At 36.8% G+C, this 22442-nt stretch overlaps 5 protein-coding genes and 1 pseudogene across 12 annotated transcripts; 3 read left to right on the top strand and 3 right to left on the bottom strand.

The window, feature by feature from the left end:
- Positions 1 to 308: 308 nt before the first annotated feature.
- LOC104786947 (tRNA dimethylallyltransferase 2-like) lies at positions 309 to 11841 on the bottom strand. 6 transcript variants are annotated; one of them, XM_087450293.1, is made up of 16 exons: positions 11427 to 11841; positions 11232 to 11317; positions 10583 to 10865; positions 10286 to 10429; positions 9984 to 10147; positions 3793 to 4770; positions 2730 to 3032; positions 2541 to 2620; positions 2359 to 2427; positions 2164 to 2236; positions 1955 to 2079; positions 1748 to 1822; positions 1185 to 1577; positions 1018 to 1093; positions 766 to 914; positions 309 to 681 (listed from the first exon to the last, which is right to left on the bottom strand). In XM_087450293.1, exons 7-16 carry the CDS (start codon positions 2947 to 2949, stop codon positions 538 to 540), a joined length of 1404 nt encoding a protein of 467 aa, XP_087306419.1. In that variant the 5' UTR covers positions 2950 to 3032; positions 3793 to 4770; positions 9984 to 10147; positions 10286 to 10429; positions 10583 to 10865; positions 11232 to 11317; positions 11427 to 11841; the 3' UTR covers positions 309 to 537. The 6 variants fall into 6 exon arrangements, 3 of the variants coding, with proteins under 3 accessions (XP_087306419.1, XP_087306418.1, XP_087306420.1); XR_015557133.1 differs by lacking the exons at positions 9984 to 10147; positions 10286 to 10429; positions 10583 to 10865; positions 11232 to 11317; positions 11427 to 11841 and adding an exon at positions 5170 to 5309 and having other exon boundaries at positions 1185 to 1582; positions 2730 to 2982; positions 3793 to 3958; positions 4055 to 4770; XR_015557132.1 differs by lacking the exons at positions 9984 to 10147; positions 10286 to 10429; positions 10583 to 10865; positions 11232 to 11317; positions 11427 to 11841 and adding an exon at positions 5139 to 5279 and having other exon boundaries at positions 1185 to 1582; positions 2730 to 2982.
- On the top strand, positions 6870 to 9707 carry LOC147943995 (uncharacterized). Its single transcript, XM_087450295.1, has one exon. It carries the CDS (start codon positions 7294 to 7296, stop codon positions 8074 to 8076), a length of 783 nt encoding a protein of 260 aa, XP_087306421.1. The 5' UTR covers positions 6870 to 7293; the 3' UTR covers positions 8077 to 9707.
- Positions 11842 to 12626: 785 nt separating the features above from the next.
- LOC104786950 (uncharacterized) lies at positions 12627 to 13999 on the bottom strand. The gene is made up of 4 exons (XM_010512434.2): positions 13418 to 13999; positions 13223 to 13333; positions 13047 to 13127; positions 12627 to 12960 (listed from the first exon to the last, which is right to left on the bottom strand). Exons 1-4 carry the CDS (start codon positions 13670 to 13672, stop codon positions 12883 to 12885), a joined length of 525 nt encoding a protein of 174 aa, XP_010510736.1. The 5' UTR covers positions 13673 to 13999; the 3' UTR covers positions 12627 to 12882.
- An 861-nt stretch (positions 14000 to 14860) lies between these two features.
- Positions 14861 to 17129, top strand: LOC104786951 (uncharacterized protein At2g27730, mitochondrial). The gene is made up of 4 exons (XM_010512435.3): positions 14861 to 15199; positions 16071 to 16186; positions 16532 to 16570; positions 16710 to 17129. The coding sequence occupies exons 2-4, from the start codon at positions 16088 to 16090 to the stop codon at positions 16914 to 16916; spliced, it is 345 nt and encodes a 114-aa protein (XP_010510737.1). The 5' UTR covers positions 14861 to 15199; positions 16071 to 16087; the 3' UTR covers positions 16917 to 17129.
- Positions 17130 to 17374: 245 nt separating this feature from the next.
- Positions 17375 to 21593, bottom strand: LOC104786959 (large ribosomal subunit protein P2z-like). 3 transcript variants are annotated; one of them, XR_015557135.1, is made up of 5 exons: positions 21521 to 21593; positions 21332 to 21422; positions 20758 to 20987; positions 20553 to 20652; positions 17375 to 17485 (listed from the first exon to the last, which is right to left on the bottom strand). XR_015557135.1 is itself a non-coding variant. In XM_087450296.1 (4 exons), the coding sequence occupies exons 2-4, from the start codon at positions 21417 to 21419 to the stop codon at positions 17565 to 17567; spliced, it is 345 nt and encodes a 114-aa protein (XP_087306422.1). In that variant the 5' UTR covers positions 21420 to 21422; positions 21521 to 21593; the 3' UTR covers positions 17375 to 17564. The 3 variants fall into 3 exon arrangements, 2 of the variants coding, with proteins under 2 accessions (XP_087306422.1, XP_010510744.1); XM_087450296.1 differs by lacking the exon at positions 20553 to 20652 and having other exon boundaries at positions 17375 to 17591; XM_010512442.3 differs by lacking the exon at positions 17375 to 17485 and having other exon boundaries at positions 20461 to 20652.
- LOC104789274 (putative F-box protein At5g47300 pseudogene) lies at positions 18685 to 19752 on the top strand (annotated as a pseudogene).
- Positions 21594 to 22442: the final 849 nt, after the last annotated feature.

The raw sequence follows: 22442 nt of genomic DNA on the forward strand, positions 1-22442 counted from the left end.
AAATAACAATAATGACTTCATTAGGCTGACCATGTTATGGTTACAGACTTGCAGTAATGTAAGCGTATGATACGTACATGTCTATTAAAAGACATATAAGGATCTCAAGGGACCATTTTTGGAGTAAGATGATGATGGTGATGATGATGGGTCTCTTCTCTTCTTATATAAGTACTACTTATTTACTTCTCCTTTAATTTATCTCGTGATCACTTTTTCCCTTTACAGCCCCATTCCTCCCTATCTCTTTGGATAACTGTTCCTCTCTTTCTCCCTTTTTGCAACAACTAACACTATTTGTTCCAAACTTTTTAAAACAATCAACTCATGACATTCAATATAATATGGCCCTTAATTACCAAACTGTTGACAATAGATTAGGCATTCAATTTTTTTGTAATGCCTTTATAAGACACTGATGTGATTATTAGAATAGACATTTGATTTTGGAAATGTAAGAAAAATCGTAATGCGTTGATGGGATGGGTTTTGAATATTTGAGTCTAAATGGGACACACATTTACTGTAATATCTGAGTCACTCATGAATTGGTTCTTCTTGCTTATCTCTACTTTTCAAAGTTTGGGCCATTCTGAGTCGAGTGGTTCTCTTACGATGTGTACGACCTTGTTGATGTTGCTCCCACTCGTGTCTTCCTCTTAGTACCTTGTTTCCACAAGCCTGCGTCCAACAACATGCTTCAGTATTTAGTGATATATTCCACTCGAGTTAAGAGATGCTGTGTATGACAGAAACTTATAGTACCTCACAAACATATTGACTCCATAGATCTCTTTCAAGCGACTTTCCTGATGTTAAATCACGACCCGTATCAGTTCCTGTCATCAGGAAACACCGGATAATCTCTGAAGCAGGTTTAATCACTTGTGCATCCCATGACTCTTCAGCTTTGCCTTTAATAACAAGAAAAAACACCAACAAGAGAGATTCTTAAAGTTTGTTCTCCGAATAGCTATGGTATTTACTTGAAACATTGCTGAAACACATAACTCATACTTAATATGTACTCTGTTGCATCAATGTAATGAATATTCCAGCCAAAGACAGTTTCTAGCCTACTCACTCTCCTTTTCTGAAACACAACATAAAATGAAACGTTTCAGAGTTGATGGATCAATTTAGACAAGTTAAAGAACACAATTTGTTCATCAAAGAGGACTTACTTGACGACGAACGAGCCTTCTGGTATTTAACTTCACCCTATCAATTGCTTCCTCTAACATAATCCTCAACTTGTCATCTTTCGGGAATTTCAGAGTCTTCCTCAAACTCTCCTTCATAGCCTTATCATCTCTGCTTGAGTTCGTTAACTGTTCAGCATGTCTCCCAGAGAGATGCATTTTCAGGGAATCTTCAAACTCTCTGACGCCTATCGATTGCCTTAAGCCTCTAGTATAGTCGGCTCCTGGTTTATAGATGTCATATACTTCATCGAGTAGTCCAGCTTCTACCATGGAATCGACTCTTTGTTCAACATATCTGTCCAGTACCGGGGTTTCCGCGTCCATACATATCAAACAGTAATCAAAACGAGAGGCATCGATGCAGCCCCAGTTCTGCCCTGCCGCAATACATTAGTTAATTAACTTCTCAAAGCAGTTTAAGGGCTATCAATACTCGTTTTGACTAAAGGGGATAATAGTTTATGTAATAGAGATATTTCACATCTTCACATCTATATGCATGATTATAAATCAAATTGAACTGGGGTAAAGAAGGAACCTACCTCTGCAGCCTTTCCCTGATATAGCTTGCTTGGAAGAACTCCTTTACTAGCATGCAAGCTCAGGAATCGATTAATCTACAAAAATCGGACCAGAGTGAGTAAACCAGAAATTGCATGAAACTGTGTAAGACCAGCAAACTCATATATTTTCAAGACTCAAGAGCATTGTCTATTACAGAGAAGAAAATAGCGAATCAGAAATCTCACTTTTCGGTGATTATTGGGGTGAATTCTGTTTGCAGCCACAGGATCAAGCTCTTTTAGAAGGTCATATCCATGGCTCAAATCATCTCTCCCGCAGACAGACTCAACATCCAAGCCTTTGTCAACCACTGTCACCACATTATATCTCATTATCCAGTCTTAAAATTTCTCAATAAAAAACTGTTATGTTGATAGTAGTAGATTCTAGATACCTGAAGCAACATCTGAACAACACTCCTCCGTATCTTCTGATGCATCATCAAGAAGAAATTTACTCACAACAGCCTACATGAACAAGATAAGATTAACTGCGTCAAGCACAGGTAACTTAAAAGATAAGATTAACTGCGATAAGAACGATGAACTATGAGGAGGTGTAGCCACAAAACCACTGACAAGAAGATTACCTGTATATAATAATTTGTTCCTCCAACAAGAACTGGAATGTGATTGCGAGAAACGATCTCTTTAATAAGCTGAAACAAATCAATCATAATATTAATTAACAAAAAACCATTACTTAGATAAGGTGATCACTGTGACACTGATATACAGATACAGAGCAGCAGAGTTAAAACTTTGTACTCACTGGAACAGTGAAGTCTCTAAAATCCTTAGCTGTGAACTCCAAATCTGGGCTCACTGTCCCAAGTAAATGATGAGGCACTCCTAAATAATCACCAAATCCACATCAAAACCAAGCTTACATCTACTCGAACTATATACTAACAGCAGAGTCATCTATCTATCTATGATAAATTAACAAGAATTTAGAAACCTTTCTGCTCGTCGATGGTGACCTTATTGGTGAGAACGTCGAGTCCAGAGTAAATCTGCATTGCGTCAGCGTTTATAATCTCCACCGGGAAATGAGACGCCAAATCAACGGCAAGCTTAGATTTCCCAGACCCTGTTGGACCCATTATCACAATCACCTTCGCCTTCTTCATCTTCTTCTCCTCTTCCTCGGTTCCGCCATTGCTAGGGTTTAACATCATCGCCTTCCTCTCTCTCCCTCTCCGCCGCTCCGACTTGTTAATTTAAACCGGAGTAAAACAGAAAAACTAGATCCGGTTTATAACTAAACCGGTTTCAGTTCAGTTCGGTTAGTTTTTTCTTAAAAGGCCCATTTACTTAAGGACCAATGACCTAAGAATGTTTATAGGTGGGTTGGAGTAAAGGGAGTTCTTAAATATTTTATGAATTAATTATGTACTGTTTGGAATATAAGAACTCATGATCTCTTAGATAAAATTTTCTTATTTATTGGTAGGTTCTTGTTTTGGGTCTCTTATTTTTGAAAAAATTGTTTTTTAAAATTTAAAAATTTTAAATAGAATATAAGTGGTATAAATGTGTAAACATTTAAGATTTTATAAAATTAGAAAATATTCCATTTTTATTAATTTTCAAACATACAAAACTTAATAAAAACATTAATACATATTACAACAGAAATGCAATTTATAAATGGAGAGAATGATTAATTTTAATACTGATTAGCTCCAAATTTTGCCAAAATATTCTCAACCAAATCATCTTGCAAGCATTTATTTTTTGAAAAAATTGTTTTTTGAAATTTGATAGTAAATATGAAACTCAAACTTGTTAAACCAGAGATAGTAAATATGAAACTCAAACTTGATATAGTAGTAGAGAATACTAAATAAGAGTCATCATGAATCATGATTTAACTTTTGATGGATATGTTACATAGGTGAAAAGAGAAGATTTTGATGAAGAGAAATAGATTGTGATGAAGATTGTGATGAAGACAAAGGTTCACATCTAGATTTCAAAAAGAAACCTAGAAACTAGAAAACAAAGCTTGTTGGTCTTACTGTTGTTTGGCTTCAACTTTCTTCTTCTGCCATAGCCTGTTGACTCCACTGTCGGCATCACCCTATATCGTTTCAAGAAAGTGTTAACAATGTCAGTGTACACCCCATCAGCATCGAGATGACCAATGCATGATCCTTTGATGTGATCAACCTGTTAGTAGCCGAGCTGCATTATTAATCCAAAAACAAACAAGAACAAGACGTTATACTAGCTGAATCTAAAGCATTGAAACAAGTGGGATCTTTATGAATGAGATCACACATGATGGTAGCAGCAAGCGAGAATACTCCACCCCCAAAATCTTTTGCCCTCCGAAAGATAATGTATAAGCATTCAGGCAACAAGCTCTCCTCGGAACCATAGACCACTTGGAGGTATTACGAAGAACATAATCAATCACTTTAATAACGTGGTTTAGGAACACTCACCACTTCCGAAGCCCTTCTCCTTCTAAGCTTCATGATGATTTTAGAGGCAGGGGAGATGATAACTCTATTAATTGAACCCTACCTTTTAATATATGGAAAAAAACACTCAACCAGTTTTGCGAACCTCAAACACCGACCAAAGCCTACAGTGGTCTCTCAGGTCTTATTACACGAATCAAACGGTCATTTTCCACTTAAACCTTTGGAATTTGAAGTTATTCACAGGGACTATAGTCAAAACTCAAAGCTTTCTTTGGCCGAGTTCACAACCGCTCTAATATCTTCAAGGACACATCCTGACCGCCAGCATGATCAGTATGTTGGTGTCACCGTGCTATACGTGGTTCAAAGGGCTCTAACTGACTTGGCTGCACTGGTGGTTGAAACTCCATGATTCTCTCTAAAGCCCAAACCTTCACGAACTGAAGCGGAGACTTTCACCACCACGGTCTCTTTTTCCCTACTACCAGCGAGATGCTCTTTCAAGACACCAATATCGCGATAAATCCTAGCTAAAACAGCCATAGCCAACCTAACTCCCTGAGCAAGCTGAATCGCACCCGGAAAAAGCTTCTCAACAACACATCACCACAATTGGAGAAAACGATACGCAAAAACCTCAAAACCATGATTACAAGAACAATACGACTAAGAAAGCAACTTCGTCAATATTCTTCTCTAGTGGTTTAGTTTAGTGGCTAGTCCAATGATTACAAGAAGCTTGCTAACATGTTTATCACAAAAACAGACACAAAGCAATCAATCATGGCTAATTTTGTTAATCCTAATTACAGTTATGCCTAAAAACACAAACAGACACTGATTATTCAAACATCCCTAATTTTCAAAAATCAAAGAACCATAATTTCTAAATCCTCAATAAACAAGAATTCTTACAATCAAAAAGAGACTCATACCACGAGAAAGAGATTGCTGAAGGAGATTTACCGATTGGTTCCGATTTGAGAGAAAAATCTCTTCCGATTGCAAAGGCGAAAGAAAGAGAGAGAAGAGGAAGAAAGAGAAACACGAGAAGTTTTTTTTGTTTCTTAACAAAAACTTTCGTCCAGTAGCACGCTGACACGTAGCGTCTCTTACAACAGATATGGGGATACTATATAACAACTCCCCTTAGACCATGGGCAACGCCGTAGTTTCGGTCCGTCCCCTGATTTATTTGGATTTACATTTAAATCATAAAATCCCAATTACGAAAAAACGGTTCTTATTTGGGGACGTTTTTTGTCCGTGTACTTGGACACGTGGAAGCTGGTCGTCGAGAGAAAGTTCTCCAATTCTCTCTTCTATCTCGAGTCCGTCTCCGTCTTCGTCTTCGTCTTGGGTCCGGTGGCCACACACGATCTGAACCCAGTCGCCGGCAGTCATCGCCCACCGTTTGGTGTTGCAATCTTTCTCTCTCCTTCAAACTCGTAAGCTTTAGAGTATATCAACCAGATGTTCCCAAAGCTTCGGTTCCTTCCAAATCATCTCATCACCACCAGGAACAGCCAGCTACGTCTCACTGAAGAGCAATCGCTTCTTCTTAATTAGATGAGGTAACTAAAATCGTTGATGATTGATTGATTGATTGGTTCTATCTTGATTAGTTTGATTGGAACGCATAGAGAGAGAGAGAGAGCTAGTTTTATCTTGATTAGTTCTTGTTGTTGTTGTTGGATCATTATGTGATTAACCATTATGTGCGGTCACAAATCTGCCATATATTTAGTGTTCTAGAGATTACAAAGGTGCTCTGTTGCTAATTATTAGACTGCTCAGAGTTAGAGGAGTAATGTAGAAATCCTTCTTTGTGTTGTGGTGTTGTTAACTTATGTATTGGCTTATGTTTGTCTAAGGTTCTGTACGAATCACAGTTTATGAGTTGTTACTTTTCCTTAATTATCAGACTAATCAGAGTTAGAAGAGTTGAGAAATGTAGAATATCTAAGATTGTATAACGAGTCTCAGTTTATTTGTTGAGTCACAGACTGAAGAACTTGAGTTGTATTGATATTTATAGGTCCAGTTGCTGAAGACATGTTTCATTGGCAAGCTACAATAATGGGTCCTGCAGAGAGTCCGTATTCAGGGGGTGTGTTTCTCGTTACCATTCACTTCCCTCCCGATTATCCTTTCAAACCACCAAACTGTAGTAAAGTTAGCTTTTGAAATGCCTCAAGGAATCAATGGCCTTAGATCAAAGTTCATAGTAAAGTCCTGCAGTAGATGATGACGGAGATTGTTTTTCTCCCTTGGCGCTGAATGCGACCTCCGTAAACGTTGAAGTCTATTATAACAAAGCTGTGAACTATACATTGATGGTCACTTTTGTATCCTATGTTCTAACCTTTTTCCATTCCATCATAACATGGATACACTTTTTAGCGAATTCCTTAACTTGTTATTGTACTTAGGTCTCGTTCCTACAGGTTCTTTTGTTGATCCGACAAATGGAGCACAGTAACACACAATCCGTAAGATTCTTGCTTTTTTGTTAATCTGATTTGTTTTTTAGAAGAGACTGGATGCTAACTTTGGAATTACTCTTCTTGTATTTATGCAAGGGTGCTGCAAAGGTCTCTATAGTAATGATCGGGTAACAAGCCATCATGGATTCTTATTTATGCCTTTTACATCTCACAGCTGGGATTTTAGTTGGTATGTATTTTATAAAATAATCTCACACTTGTGTTTCCTCTTTGTTTAGATGGTAATCTTATGTTATAACAATGTTAATGTTAATTTTTGTAACTTTTAAAATATTATTATTTTATTTGGGGGACCAAATACAAATAGACACCAATCTTCATACTAAAAATAAGAACCTTTCAAAATAATACTTTTAAATTTGGGGGACCAAAAATTGTCCCTAACCAATGCCCATGCTCTTAGATTTTTTCTTTTGTTTTACTTTATTTTTTGGCATAAAAAAACTAAGAATCAGGGGTTGAACCCCCCGATAAACAAGGTCTAAGTCTCTTTCTTTCCTCTGTTTTTTGAAGCGTTAGGTAAGGGTTTGTTTCTGCAACTCTTGTGTCTTCTTGGCTTTTTGTATTGTGATTATCTTTGTAGATGAAGAAGAAAAGGGAGAAACGTAGTATTAAATCAGACGGCACTTTCGATATGGTTCATCGTCATGGCGAATTCTCAGACAAGTTAATAAACCTCATCTCTGCAAGATTCTATCTGTATGATGAGGATACAGAGAAGAAGTGGTTTCAAGGTCTTAGCAAGGCAGGAAAAGCTGATGCTAAAAGAGAAACAATTGAAAACTTAAAGAAGGCAAAGAGAGATAGGTTTGACCCTGAAAAGTCTGTTTTGACCACTCTTGATTTGCAGAAACAGAAGCTGGAGAAGGAAAAGGAAAAATCCGGTAATGAGACAGATACTATAAAGCCAATGTTTCGTGGCTTGCAAGAAAACGATACGTTTGAGAAGATGAGACAACGTCGTCTTGAGAATAATAAGAGGAAGAGAGGCTCGGCTTCTGAGGAGTTGAATGTTGTTGAAGAAGCTGTGAAGGATCTTACATATGGTTATGTCAAGATTGGGGACGATAATGATGAGGAATACGGGAAGAACAGAAAGAAAAAGAGAGTTTCTAAGGCGAAAGAGCTTGAAATGGCGATTGAGTTGAAGAGTTTAAAGAAAGATCCAGAGAATGGGGATGTTGTTGCAAAGAAACACTCATGGCAAGCGGCTATTAAGAGAGCTGCTGGTATCAAAGTTCGCGATGATCCAAAGCGGTTGAAGCAGAGAATCCGAAAGGAAAAGAAGAGGCGCGAGAAGAGCGCGGAGAAGTGGAAGGAAAGAGTTGAAGTGCAACAGAAGGTTAGGGTGGAGATGTTGACATAAGCTTGAAGATAGCTTGAAGTGCAAGCTATACTAATCCTACCGAGTTATGGAATTAGGATTAATTCTATTTAGGAGTTATCTAAATATGTTAGTTTGCCAGTTTAGAATAGGAAAGTTGTTAGCTCTAGGGTTGAGCCATTGTTATAAATACCAAGAGAGCGTTTCATAGACAGGTGCGCGTCTTAGGTATTATTGAGAGATGCATACAAGGTGTGTGGCGTTGCCCCATCAATAGGATAGAGAGATCCGTTGATGGTATTATTGAAGTTCTACTTCTACTTAATAAATTCTGGACTTGGTCCCGGGGATGTAGGTTATCCGAACCTCGTTAACAAAGCTTGTGTCTTGTTTACTTTTATGCTCTTACATACCGTTCTCGCACTTAAACATATATATCTAAGCCACATATATGTGCTTTATTTGGTATCAGAGCCTAACTAATCAAGGTTCGATAGAGATCTGTTCTTGACTTATTGTTTCGGGTGTGATCCTGGGTTTGTGGCTGTGAAGAGTTAAGGTTGGTGACGAGAGCCGTGAGATATTACAATCACGAAGAAAGACACGAAGAACCTCACATAAGAGAACTAGTTAGAGATAACAGAAGTCGCTGCAGAGTTATGGTCTAATGAATATCTCAGGGAATAGATGTTGAGTTCGCCGACAAGTTCTAGCCTTATCGTGTTCTTCTTTCCAGTATGAAAAAAAAAAAAAAGTCATTGATGAAGAAAGAAGTTTAGTATAATGGAAGGGGTTTGAGACTCATGACCAATCTCTATTGTAGGTAATAAAACAGGCCCATGAAAGCCTTACTTTGATGAGAATGTGTTCACTTAAGAGAGACATTGAGAGGTCTCTTCATTGTGCAAAGAAAGCTTGAGGAACGGAGCCGAGGAGAGAGTGAGCACAAAAGGCTGAATGAAGATGAAAAAAACAAAAAAAAATCAAGGGTCTCTCAGCTCGAAATCATCTTGTTTATCCTTGGTCTGCCAATTCGGAAAAGTCACTAAAATTGTCTGTTGTTATTGATGATGAAGATTTAGTGGTAGTTGTGTTATGGTCGTTAATGGTATCAATATGGAAGAGAAATTCACAGCTAGAAATCAAGTGAGTTAAAGAGAATTGAGCTTTGGGTGTCTAGGATTCGAAATCCTGATAAACTTGAGATGTTCTGCGACCACTAGAAAGGAACCATGTCGGAGACTCCGCAGAAAAAATTGCAGGGAGTTAAAGATGTCAGAGGACGGGATTAGAATTGTATTGAGGAAGCATAGATGAAAAGAGGATCAACGAGGGTATGATCTTAAATTGTGGTTACAAGGAAGAAAAAAAATCTCTGATTTTAACGTAAACGTGAGAAGAAACCAGTAGTAATAAAAGTTGGGTTAAGAAGTTCGTGAAATCCAGAGTAATGTCTGATTCTGGAAATAAAGGGAGCCATCATGAGTCACTAGCTGATGTTTGGTTAAAGTGAAGAAGAAGAAGATATCATATTATGGATTTCAAAAAAAAAGAAAGGTTGGATAATTTGGTTGATTATATTGAATCTTCTACAAGAATCAGTGGGAAAGATTGAGAGTTTTTCTTCCTCATTGGAGGTTGTCAAGGGATATGAGAGGAATTTCATAGTGGAGAAAGTCATTAATTGAAGTCAAGTCCGAATGTCATCTGAAAAGAATTTATAAGTCTTAAGCTCAAGATCAAAATTGAGAAGCCATGCTTGACTCTTCGATGGAGCTTTGGATCTGAAATGATTTTGACAGTGTTTAGGACGTTTAAAAGGGTTCATACTTTCATATGTGACTTTGGGGTGAAGTCAGCTGTTGGTTTGTTTGATTCGTTGTATGTGTGTTATGTCTCGGATGTTTGCCTTTGAGACACACAATCAACAAGAGGAAGAAGTGAATTACCTGCGTATGTACTGTGGAGAGCATAGAGTATCCATGAAGAACAACCGAGATGGTGAGGGCTTGACTCACCGGAAGAGATTAATGTGAAGCATCATCTCTGAAGGAGACAAGAGTGATTTGCTCTAAGCACCTGCAGAAGAAGAAAGAAGGAAACTCACCAAAGACTGAAAAAAAAGAAAAAAAAAAAACTCTCAATTCGTGAAGTATAAGAGCAAGAGGGAGATCTGAGACAGAGAGAGAGAGTGACAAAGCAAACTGAAAGCTTGTGAAGATTGAAGCAACGAGAGAGCAAGGGAACTCACCAACGAGTTCTGCCAATGACGTGAAAGAGATTCACGAACAGATCGAGAAGAAGTAGAATGTGGGATCAAATTTGCTAGTTTAGACTTTGGGAATTCAGCTAATGAATCAAGAGGGAGTGTTGGAATTTGATTCATTGCTTAATCCTACAAAAAGAGAAACAAAAGGAAGAGTGAACAGATGCAAGAAGAAGAAGAGGAATCGTAAGAGTGATGAAAAAGAAGAAGTTTCTGGTATTCAAGAACAATTTTTTGTTTCTAGGGTCGTTACTTTCTTCTTCGGTTACTATTGCTACAGACCTCAGATTGAAGCTACAAAAGGTTTTCTGAAAACTTGAGAGCGGGATCTTTCCAATGATATAAAGATCGTCATCTTATTCCTTGTGGTTTACTGGGAAATTGCTCTCAAAGTTGGACTGCTTGCAGGTTGCATCATTCCGGATCTGTTCTGGGAAAGTGGGTGTAACTTCCAAACTGTAAATGCAAATGGTGATCTGTTTCTTCCTGTGTCTTCATATGGCTGTTGTTGATGTTTCCACAAAAGTTCATATTTTTCTGGGTTGGTTTGCTATTCCATTGTGTTCTGCATCAAAACCGATGAAAAATCCAGAAATTTTTAGTTGTCTAAGTGGAGAAAAATGGAGAAATATCTTGAAGGCTAGATTGGAGTGCATAATTTTAGAAGAGAAGATGATATTATAAACAGGCATGTGTGATTAACAAAGTTTATAAAGAAGATAGTGTGGTTGAAGATATTAAAAGAGATGACAGAGGAAAAGTAGAGTTGATTGGTGAAAAAAGAAAGGGACAAGGAGATATGATCTGCATCATCAAGTTGAAGTATTTCATTATTTTGGATGAAAAAGGAGAATTGAGGTTTCTCAAGAAAATTTCAGAAATTGTGATGGAGGAGCTAAGGGTGAAAGCAATTGGTGAGATAACTTCTTACCCAAGAGTCGTCGGAATTGATTGAACAAGATCACATGGGAGAAGCGATAAAGTTTGCTAGTGACGACAAGGTGGAGAGCTCATCACCTTAAATGGATTCAAAATTGAAACTTTTAAGTTTCAATATTTCTGGCAATTCTTAGAAGATCCTAATCATTAAGTGTCAAGAAGAGACATGAGAGAGATTAGAGGTTACCTGAGATGAAAAGTGATGATGGTACCGGAAAAGGTGACAGTCCGACGATGATGACTAGGAAGGTTCACACGCGTCGGTGGATAAGGAAGAGTTGTGGTTGTCTTCTTGAAGGAATAATGTGTGGTAGCTTTCACCGGAGGGAGTCGTCAGAGAACGTACGCTGGTAGTCGACTTCACAGAAGACGTTCCGTCGGAGAAGACAAAGGAGCTGCGTTTGATCCATTGGAGGAGACGAAGTTGATGTCTCAAAGTCTTCGGTAAAGACGTTTCGTCGGAAATGATGGAGGAAGGCACTGGAGTTGTTGCAGAGGATCGCCGGAGGAGATGGTGATCCGGTGGTGTTCAGCTTCACGGGAAGGGAGAAAGAGATGATGTCGATGTGCTCACGTACCTGTGTGATTTTTGCTAAAAAGGTGGAGTTTGTTGTTGGGTTTGGCAAAATCACATTTATTGGGCCTTGTTGGGCCAGACGAAAATTGACTAAGAGAAGAGGTGAAGGTTCTAGAGCTCATGTACACATATATATTATTGTGTCGGATCAGATGGATCTCATTGGAATGCGAGATTTGGAAGAAAAATGATTTCAAGCTTAAGAGGGAGAATGTTGACATAAGCTTGAAGATAGCTTGAAGTGCAAGCTATACTAATCCTACCGAGTGGAATTAGGATTAATTCTATTTAGGAGTTATCTAAATATGTTAGTTTGCCAGTTTAGAATAGGAAAGTTGTTAGCTCTAGGGTTGAGCCATTGTTATAAATACCAAGAGAGCGTTTCATAGACAGGTGCGCGTCTTAGGTATTATTGAGAGATGCATACAAGGTGTGTGGCGTTGTCCCATCAATAGGATAGAGAGATCCGTTGATGGTATTATTGAAGTTCTACTTCTACTTAATAAATTCTGGACTTGGTCCCGGGGATGTAGGTTATCCGAACCCCGTTAACAAAGCTTGTGTCTTGTTTACTTTTATGCTCTTACATACCGTTCTCGCACTTAAACATATATATCTAAGCCACATATATGTGCTTTAGGAGAAACAACAAAAGAGATCAGAGAATATTTCTGAGAGGATTCAACAGAACAAGGTGAGGAAGATTGCCAAAAGAGAGAAAAAACTCTTACATCCTGGTCCTGGCTATTAAGTTGCAACTTTTGTTTCATCTATATTATATATAACCGAGTTCTCAGACTCGATATGATGTTTTAGTAAGAAATATTGATAGAGGTTAAGGTTACAAAAGTTTCATGGTCAGGAAGAAAAGAGCATATTTGTGGAACATTGTCACAGACATGAAAACATAAGAATGTGATCTTTTAACACATTTCTGCGAATCAGGAAAACAGATTTGATCACACAGACAAAGAAAATATCGAATAACACAATAACAAAAAGCGCAGAAGAAAGAAGAAATCAAAGCTGGCTGCTTTTTGCAGCCTTGATTTGTTATAATCTTGTGTCAGCGTAGAGAAACTTCAATGCTTTTGCTGAGTTCCTCCAGCTTTGTCATCCGTAGTTTCTCGCTTTCGGTAACCAGCTGAAAACACACATTTCATACCGGAAAGATTCAGAAAACAACAATCATTTTGAAAAGAAATGACAAATGGAAACAGAATGTTTCACCTCAACTAGCTTGCTAACAAATGTAGATTTCTCTTTGTTCTTCTCATTGTAAGCTTCAAGGGCTTCTTTGAATTCTCTCTCCTGTAACAACAACAACAACAAATAGTCTCAAGAAATGATCTGCAAGAGACATATAAGTTTAGTGAATATCCTAAACACTAATTAGTTTAATTTACCTTTCTCTGACAACTCTGTCCTAAAGGCTTGAGTTCTCGGTTAATAGTATCGACTCTTTTCCTTATTGCTGATATCTCTTTTCTCATTGGATCGGTAAGAGCTTCAAGCTCCTGAAAATGTAAAAAGACCACAACTCTCTAAATATTATGAAAATATTTGTCTAAGTTCTTGAAAACGCTACAAAATAAACTTACTTCTCGAATCTCGGCTAATTTTCTAGTAGCTTCTTCGGCGAGTCCAAGCTTTGTCTGGACCCTATCCTTAACCTCCATCTTCCTCCTCTCAATCTCATCTTCTTTTGCCTTAAACAAAGCAAAAGCAGACTGTGAAAGCTCCTCTTCTTTGTCATCAATCATGGGGCTACCATTGATGCTCATGTTCCCTGAGCTCTTGATGCGTTGAATAAATGGCGATTGTGGCTGTTCCAAGATCTGTCTTGTCGTTGCCATTGTTCCTCGCTCAGATCATTTTCTCTCTTCACACAATGACAGAAGATGACTTGTTATATAATCCAAGACTGGCCTCAAGAGCCTATCAAGACTTGTTACAGCTGTCAAATGACTAGAATGCCCTCTTATTCAAAATGACTATACTAACTTAGAAATTTGAATAAGAAATTGATTTTTGTATGAAATACATCGAGTTGGCTATCATGTAGTAAAAAGAAGAATACCAAGTGGGGCTAAAAGGTCTAGTAGGTTTAACATGTTTATATTGAATTGGTAATCTAACAATTTTCTTGAGTTGGTATATTTGAAATAGGTAGCTAAAATGTTATTCTCATGGTTTGGTTCTCAATCCATAAATAAGACAAAGATACGTATAGATAAAGTAGGCAAATGTATGGATTAAATTTAGAAAAAAATGTTAGGTGTGAAGTTGAAGGCAAAACAGAAAACAAAAAAGGAGATATATTACAATATGCAACGGAGTTTTCATGAAGATCAAAAACTGAAAATAACAGATAGATAAAAGATAGATTATTCTTTTTCTTTACAAAAGACAAAAAGCTAAAATAAACATGTTATAGTGCTTGTAATTGAAGGCTTCTTGTAATGTGGAGGAGACAGTGAAATATGGGGTTGTACTGTGGCTGAAACTTACGGGAAAAGCAATATTGTTGATTATTGTATATGTTGAGAGAACATGTTTATTATATATACGAATAACAAGTTTGAAACAAATATAAGCATGTTCTCTCAAATTGTTTCAAACAAGTTTTTAATATTGGACACAAAACAAGTTTACATATATAGGCAAATATCAATCAATAAAGACTATCATATCGTTTTATTGTGTTATACATCGGTCGAGATTCTCATACGTTTTAGAAATCCTACTCCTCTTCTTTAAACCTTGGTTTCCACAATGGTGTAACTCCTTTGTTTGAGCCAACTTGTGTTTCCACAACTTAAACGATCTCATTCACTTTCATCTTCAACCAACAAACAAAGATTTTCTCACATCTCTTATCAAACCTAAACTCAAGCTTTCAAATTGCATTTTCCTCCACCAATATTTGTAATTTTCACCCAAAAATAAAATAAAAAAAAACGACGGTAACTTATTCAATCGATTAATAAATAATATAGTCAAGAAACCATTTTAAAAAAAAACCAATTAACAAAAACTCTTTTAGTGCTTGATTTCACAGAAACTCAAGATTTTTTTAGATTTCATCATCAATATCAATAGATCAATGTTTTGTAAGTGGCCACTAAAAATAGTTTAATCTTCACAAATAGATAAAGTGTTTTTGTAATTTGTAAGGCACAAAATGTTGAATGCTCATATAATGATGGGCTACACAATGCTTTTGAGCCCAATAGTTAATTTTTAAGCCCATTAAACTCCTTCCATATCTCTCTCAGACCTTCTTCTTCTTCCTCTTCTTCACCGAGTCATTCATTTCTTCTGTAAGCGGTTTTCATCAAAGCAGTCAGACGAAACTTTTTAACGATCTATCATCGAACAAGGTTCTCTCATTTCTTCCGATCATCTTCTCCGATTTTACCATTCTTTCCTTGTCGTTTTTAGATTTGTTTACAAATTCTTCTAAACCGTTTCTTCTCTGTCGATCTAACACCCGATTCGAGGTCGGAGCTAGGGTTTTCGTTTCTCTGTTTTCGGATCAGGATTAGGTTTTGATTTAATGCTTTGCATTTGCTTTATCAGTGCTTTGATGTGTTATTATTCGCGACCTGGTTGGGTCCTTTGGTGCCGTTCACTGGATGATCTAATTTAGTTTACGCTTCTTGTTTCTTTCGCTTTTAACATAACCTAATGGATTGATTTTGAGCTCGTTTGTGTTTCATCTATACGTTTTTTTTTTTTTTAACCTTAGGTTGGATCGGTTTTGGTATCTGAGAAACTGTGGTTGTTACACTTGTTTATGGTAACAAACACAGCCTTCCACAAGGATCCACCAGTGTCTTGTGTTTTGGATTTGAAAGTAACCTTGTTTCACTATTGTAGTAGCTGATACTTGATACAGTCTTTGTTTGAGTGATTCAAAGATGTTGTTGCTTGCTTCTCTATGGTATGAATGATGATGACGAAAAAATATTTGTGATTCAGTAGCTAATACTTGATACAGTAGTAGATGTTACTGTTAAGTGATTGCATATAGTTGAGTTGCTTGCTTCTCCATGGTTTTGTATGATGATGACGACCAAAAGTATTGTGAGGGGCTGAGTTTACGCCACAAGTGTTTCGTCCTCTATATATTATCTGTAATTTTGTTTGGAGTTTTTGGATTGATTTCAGGGTTTCAAAGGAACTGAGTTTGCCCCTTTCATCTCCATTTAGTCACTGTCAGGATTAAATAAAAATGATTTTTATGTACAGGATACTTCTTCATTACCATGGCAGCCAGAAATGCTTTGAGAATTGTGTCTCGTAGGTTCTCTAGTGGCAAAGTTCTTAGCGAAGAGGAGAAAGCTGCTGAGAACGTTTTCATTAAGGTAAACATCAGAAGCTTTCCATATCAATGTGAATAATAATTGTAGACTAAGAGTCCTCAAAGCTAAAAATATATTTACTTTCCATTTATGATGGAAAGTTTTTAGCAAGCTCTTGTTTGATTTTATCTGTCGTTGTTACCAAATATCAGAAAATATGTTGTTTTACTTAACAGGAAACTTATCTCGTATCTAACTGTAGAAGTCAAGTCTATCTGTTATCTAAACCTTGTTGCATCCAGCTTGAACTAGAAATATGATAGATTATACTTTCAACTTTCAAAACGATTTAATTTTTTGAGCAGTTATCTTCTGTCCTATTATTTAGCTTGTTTATTATGTATGCAGAAAATGGAGCAGGAGAAGCTTGAGAAGATAGCCAGACAGGTAATGATTTCTTTAACTTTAGTTGTTCAAAACTAGTGATAGTCTGTTTAAATGAACCTTTCTTCTTCAAGAAAAGAGAGAAAATGTAGAGTCTTGTGTGGTCAATACCCGAGCTGAAACTTCTTATATGAACTACTAGGGTCCGGGAGAACAAGCAGCAGGGTCAGCAAGTGAAGCAAAGGCGGCTAGTGGTGCAACATCAACAGCATCGGCTGAGTCAGGCCCAAAGGTGTCAGAAGACAAGCACAGAAACTATGCAGTGGTGGCAGGTGTGGTGACTATTTTCGGTGCAATTGGTTGGTACATGAAATCAGGTGGAAAGAAGCAGCCAGAGGTCCAAGAGTAAAAAGATTGATGGACTAGTGACTCAATAATAAAACAGGGAGCGGCATTACTCATTCCCCTCTTGTGAGAAACTTCGGACATGTTGTTGCTTTCTTTTCTTTTGGTTTTGGTCAAAGCTTAAAACAGTTGTCTTCGGATTGTTACATTTAGTTTTGTTATCTTTTAGCTCTATAGACTTTTCAGATTTGATCATAATTAAAATTGTTAATCGAAACATAATCTGATTTGAACAAATAATAAAAAGAACTGTTGAACGGATTCACATTTCCAATACTAACAGAATCTAAACCACACAAATCCATACACAAAATCGTAATCTTTGATACGTCCAGTTTTACATTTGATGCTATTGTTCAAAAGAAAGGAGTTAACTGGATTTGGAATACTAAGAGCATTCTCGGTGTTCAAATATAAATACATATACTGAGGTAGGTAGGTTAATATGTAAAGACTGCTGAAACCATGTAACCGAGGCAATAACTTGAAATATAAAATGCGAATCACAAGTGAAGTGAGACTGATGTTCTGAGTCAAAAATCTGTGAATCTCAGCAACGGTCTAAATAGATAATGGAATACAAACTAAACAACAAACATGTAGATTTCAAAAGGGTACAACAAAACCGGATTCCATTTGCTACCATACCAGGTTACTCGAACAGACTGAAACCCATGTCCTGCAAAAATTAACACACAAGAAAAATTAATATTAAATCTACCATCTCTCTTCTTTCACTTCGATCGTCTAATTTCTCACCAAATAAAGTATTAAAAAGCTCGAATCATTGTTTCATGTTTGTTTCGATCCTCTTGCATGCTAATTGAGCCATGAAAGCAACATGAATAGGAATATGAAGAAGATGAAGAAGACGAAGAAGGAGAACGAAGACAAAGGATTGTGAATATATATATGTGGAGGATTCTAAGTTATCGGCTTTACAAATCCCATCCCACACATTCTAATCTTTGGATATATGGTTCCTCTTCGACTCCTCTTATTCATCACTCCCGCGTTTCTCTCATTCCTTTTCATCTCCCATCTCTGCGACAACTACCAAGTCATTCGATCGACCTGCATGAACCAAATCAATGTCTTAAGTTTTTCTTTGTCAATAATTTATTTATTTGATATTAATATGATCTATTATTTAACTCTCTATCAAAGGTAGAATACACAGATTTGCGTGCTTTTATATATTGTTATGGTGTTTAAGACTTTAAATTAATAAATTTCCACGTTTCTTTGCTAAACATTTGGTACTTGCACGACAAGTTATCTTCCTTTGTCTAGAGTTTTAGGTTTCATATCAAACCGAGTAAGCAGATTACGGTTCTCGGTTCGCGTAAAGAAATAACCGAGAAATAACAGCTTACAACGATAGCTAGAATCGATGAACAAAGAGATTTGTGAAATAGCTTTCTTATTTCTTAATCGTAACAAATTTTAAACTTATATACCAAAGGTTAAGGCTAAACCGGAAATATATTCTAATTAACTTAACCAAAGGATCAAACCAGCTTGTCTAATAGTGTTTCCACATACGTACTACTCTTGTCAATAAACTAATATCCTCCTAAAATCTTGTCCTTTACCTAATTTTCTCAAAAGGAAATATACATTTCCATCTTAAATAGGTATTCTTATATGAAAGAAAAAGGAAACGGTCGTGTGGGGTGTTAAGACTTAAGAGTGAAGAAGAAAAAAAAACCCTAAATAACAATCATAGCCGCCGGCACTTTCTTCCGTGTGAGAGATCACATTTGCTGCTAATTATGTCGGATCTTCCCAAAGATTTGGTAGAAGAGATACTCTGTCGCGTTCCAGCCACGTATCTGAGCCAATTACGATATGCATGCAAACGATGGAACAGATTATTCACCAAGAAGAGATTCACAAGAAAGCATTTGGACAAAGCCGCAAAACAGTTTCTGGTTCTCATGTCGGAGCAGTGCTATAGGGTTTATTTGATGAGCATCAATTTTAACGGTGTTCCATCTGTAGAGATCAAAGGTAAACACGGCCTAACTGGCCCTCAAGGTGACTTCGAGATTTTTAAAGTCTCTCACTGCGACGGTTTATTGTTATGCAACAACGGAGAATACAACAGAATCGTGGTTTGGAACCCGTGTACTGGTCAAACCAGGTGGATCCAACCAACAAAGATAGGTTCTTATGCTCTTGGATCCTACCAAGACAACGAATATGGCAATACTAGCTACAAGATCTTGTCTTGTTGTGATGGTGACAAGAACGCATTTGAAATCTATGAGTTCAACACTAATTTATGGAGGACTCTTGATGTTAATTTGGACTGCGAATTGGAATATGATGACTGTGGCATGTCTTTGAAGGGAAAGACTTACTGGTTTGCTTCAGATGAAAATGAGGAACAGCTCGGCATGTTTTTAGTAAGTTTTGACTATACAACAGAACTATTTGCACGTTTGGTTCTTCCATGTCAGAGTCTTTACAATAAGGCCTTCTCTCTAAGCGTTGTTAGAGAAGAGAAACTTTCTGTGTTATTAAAGCATAGAGATACATCAAGAACAGAGATATGGATGACAAATAAGATCGATGAGACCAAAGTTGTGTCGTGGAGCAAGTTTTTAACAGTGGATTTGAAACCTGAACTTCGTATTTTCGGCCATATAAGTTTTTTGGTGGATGAGGAGAAGAAATTTATTGTGTTGTGTCATTTGGTAGTGAGAAGTGGAGTTCGCATTAAACAGGTGGTATACATTGTGGGAGAGGACAATAATGTAAAACAGGTGCATTCTGGATTCGCATCATCTCTGCCAAATTTGTTTGATTATATTCCAAGTTTGACTCAGTTCTAGCTGTGTAAGTAAGTAGACTGGTGGTGAATCCCTTGGTGACTCAAATCCAGCTACATGTAAAGCTTTTTTTTTTTTGCTTAGTTCTTTTTTCATAGCTATCTTGGTCATGTCCCTTGAATATTTAGTAAACTAGTATTTTAATAACAAGTGGTTTTCTCACTAGTCCACTCCCTGTATTCTCACTAGTACCAATCAGGTGGAAAGAAGCAGCCAGAGGTCCAAGAGTAAAAGATTGATGGACTAGTGAGTCAATAAAACAGGGAGTGGCATTACTCATTCCTCTCTTTGGGTTTGTGGTTATCCTAATTTTTAAAACAGTTTCTTTACGGATTGTTACATTTAGTTTCGGAATCTTTTATCTCCATAGACTTTTCAGATCACGTTTGATCATTATCAGCCAAGTTAATATAAACCAATCGGACCCAAACCAGATTAAAATTATTAATCCGAGCATAACTCGAATGTGTTTGAATGGATTCACATTTCCAATATTAACAGAATCTGAAAACCAAATCCGAACCCAAAATCGTACTTACATTCAATGTTACAGTTGATGCTATTGTTCAAAAGAAAGTTGGAAGTTGCATTTGAAATACTAAAATCTTTATATGTATGATCTCATTAGCTTTTAGACCTTTAGTAACGGGCAAGTGTTAGTATATACTGAGGGAGGTTAATAAGAAAGAGACTGTTAAACCATAGACGATGTAACCGAGGCAATAGTTCGAATTGAAATATAAAATGCCAATCACAAGTGAGACTGACGTTTGGAGTCAACAATCTCTTGAGAATCTCAGCATTGGAATACAAACTAAACAACAACATATAGGTTTCAAAAGGGTACAACAAAACCGGAACTCGTTTGCTACCAGCTTACTCGAATAGACTGAAACCCATGTCCTGCAAAAATTAACACACAAGAAAATACACAAGTAAGCACCATCTCATTTCAAGAGACCTTTAAGGTTAGCTCGCTCAGACGAAAGAAATATAAAGAAAACTTACATCATCGGATTCTTCCTTCTCTTCCTTCTTCTCTTCTTTCTTGGACTCAGCAGCAGGGGCACCACCGCCTCCTCCTCCAGCGGATGGAGCAGAAGCCATAGCAACACCACCACCACCAGACGGCACTGAAGCAAGCTTCTCCCTTCCAGCAGCAATAAGCTCAGTCAAGTCTTTTCCTTTCACTTCCTTCAACAAAAGCTCAATCTGAGAGTCCTCTGTCTCAGCACCAACTGCAAAAAATCAAACAACACAACAAAACCACATTCAATCAATTCTTCAACCCCAATTACATTCATCCCTAACTAAATCCTTCTATGATCCTTTGAAAACATACATGAACTAACTAAACCTCACAACACAGTCCAAAACCAATACAACAAATGCCTCTTATTCAATTACCTTTTCACTTACACTACTTCCACATTTGTAGCAAACATATGCAAATGGTAATTAAACCAACAACTCTCACTAACTAGAGTAGCCATGTATAATAAACTCGATTTTTCTCCTCCATTTTTAAAAAAAAAAAAAAATCGAATGCTCAAAATTAGAAGTTACTACCAAAGAAACGAACCTGATCCGAGAATATCCTTGATATCGGTACTGGTTGGGGAAGCTTTCCCACTCAAAACGGCGAGCAAAAACGCGGCGACAACCTTCATTTTCTGATGAGTACAAAAAAACATCAAACCAGATTAATAATCAACAAGACTACTGACTACGTAGGAGGAGAAATGGATAAGAGGCGAACGCGTTTACTTACTGAGGAAATGTTGATGGATCTCGCAGGAGGCGGAGTGTGAGTTTAGGGTTTTATTTTTGTAGACGGCGATGATGAAGAAGTACGGAAAAAATGGAAACTATATCATTTATATACACTTAGGGTTTTTGATATCAATTAGAGTTTCCGGTTTAAAAGAACTCGTCAAATAACCGGGATTTAAATTCATTTTGGCCCAGTTTCTGGTAAGCCCAATTTTGTAGGGTTCTACATTTCGCTTTACAAGTCATTTTTTAATGCACGTTTTCGGTTATTTAATAAAAAAAATATGAAATGTATTGCTCAACATTAATTAAATTTTGCTCTATTTGTTAAAGGCTTTTTGATTTTTTGTAAGAAATAAAATTCTTATGAGGTGTACTCCTTCTGATGAGAATGTTCCGTTAAGCAAAAATACATGGTTATTCTGTAAACTATCTCATATTTTTCTTTTAAATTTTTGGAGCATTCTCAAAAATGTCCCTTTTTCCATACCCTTTTATGTTGACCATTTTTAAAACTACCCCTCTTTATATACAAAATGACCAAATTACCCTTTTTTGAGTGACAGCAAGAATGTACAGTCATTGAAATCAAAAATATTTTCCCGCCAAAAAAAATTTCCGCCAAAATTGAAAATTTTTCCGAAAAAAAATATTTTTTCCGGCTAAAAATATTGAAATTTATACCTTTTAAAAACATTGTAAACGCTTTTAAAAGTGTTTACAAGGTTTTTAAAAGGTTTTTAAACACATTGTAAACACTTTTGTTTTCAACCAAACATTAATAAATTAAAATAAAACTCCAAGATTGGTTGCCCAAACAGGAGAAAAATAATTTACAAAAGATGATTCAGAGGTTAGAGAACCTGAAGATCTAGCAAGACAGTCCGCCCTTACGTTGACCTCTCGTGGTATCCTGACTA

Source organism: Camelina sativa, chromosome 5, assembly GCF_030686135.1.
Source record: "Camelina sativa cultivar CO46 ecotype springtype chromosome 5, ASM3068613v1".
Taxonomy (NCBI): domain Eukaryota; kingdom Viridiplantae; phylum Streptophyta; class Magnoliopsida; order Brassicales; family Brassicaceae; genus Camelina; species Camelina sativa.

What these genes read in the sequence shown, in the direction of transcription:
- LOC104786947 (XM_087450293.1), bottom strand. Translation starts at nt 2,949, where the DNA reads ATGATGTTAAACCCTAGCAATGGCGGAACCGAGGAAGAGGAGAAGAAG. An exon ending in TTGTTCAGATGTTGCTTCAG is followed by an intron (nt 2,080 to 2,163) that starts GTATCTAGAATC and finishes ATGTGGTGACAG; the next exon opens with TGGTTGACAAAGGCTTGGAT. An exon ending in ATCAGGGAAAGGCTGCAGAG is followed by an intron (nt 1,578 to 1,747) that starts GTAGGTTCCTTC and finishes GCGGCAGGGCAG; the next exon opens with AACTGGGGCTGCATCGATGC.
- LOC147943995 (XM_087450295.1), top strand. Translation starts at nt 7,294, where the DNA reads ATGAAGAAGAAAAGGGAGAAACGTAGTATTAAATCAGACGGCACTTTC.
- LOC104786951 (XM_010512435.3), top strand. Translation starts at nt 16,088, where the DNA reads ATGGCAGCCAGAAATGCTTTGAGAATTGTGTCTCGTAGGTTCTCTAGT. An exon ending in CTGAGAACGTTTTCATTAAG is followed by an intron (nt 16,187 to 16,531) that starts GTAAACATCAGA and finishes TTATGTATGCAG; the next exon opens with AAAATGGAGCAGGAGAAGCT. An exon ending in TTGAGAAGATAGCCAGACAG is followed by an intron (nt 16,571 to 16,709) that starts GTAATGATTTCT and finishes ATGAACTACTAG; the next exon opens with GGTCCGGGAGAACAAGCAGC.
- LOC104786950 (XM_010512434.2), bottom strand. Translation starts at nt 13,672, where the DNA reads ATGGCAACGACAAGACAGATCTTGGAACAGCCACAATCGCCATTTATT. An exon ending in AATTAGCCGAGATTCGAGAA is followed by an intron (nt 13,334 to 13,417) that starts GTAAGTTTATTT and finishes TTACATTTTCAG; the next exon opens with GAGCTTGAAGCTCTTACCGA. An exon ending in TTGTTAGCAAGCTAGTTGAG is followed by an intron (nt 12,961 to 13,046) that starts GTGAAACATTCT and finishes GTGTGTTTTCAG; the next exon opens with CTGGTTACCGAAAGCGAGAA.
- LOC104786959 (XM_087450296.1), bottom strand. Translation starts at nt 21,419, where the DNA reads ATGAAGGTTGTCGCCGCGTTTTTGCTCGCCGTTTTGAGTGGGAAAGCT. An exon ending in CAAGGATATTCTCGGATCAG is followed by an intron (nt 20,988 to 21,331) that starts GTTCGTTTCTTT and finishes GATTTTTTGCAG; the next exon opens with TTGGTGCTGAGACAGAGGAC. An exon ending in AGAAGGAAGAATCCGATGAT is followed by an intron (nt 17,592 to 20,757) that starts GTAAGTTTTCTT and finishes TAATTTTTGCAG; the next exon opens with GACATGGGTTTCAGTCTGTT.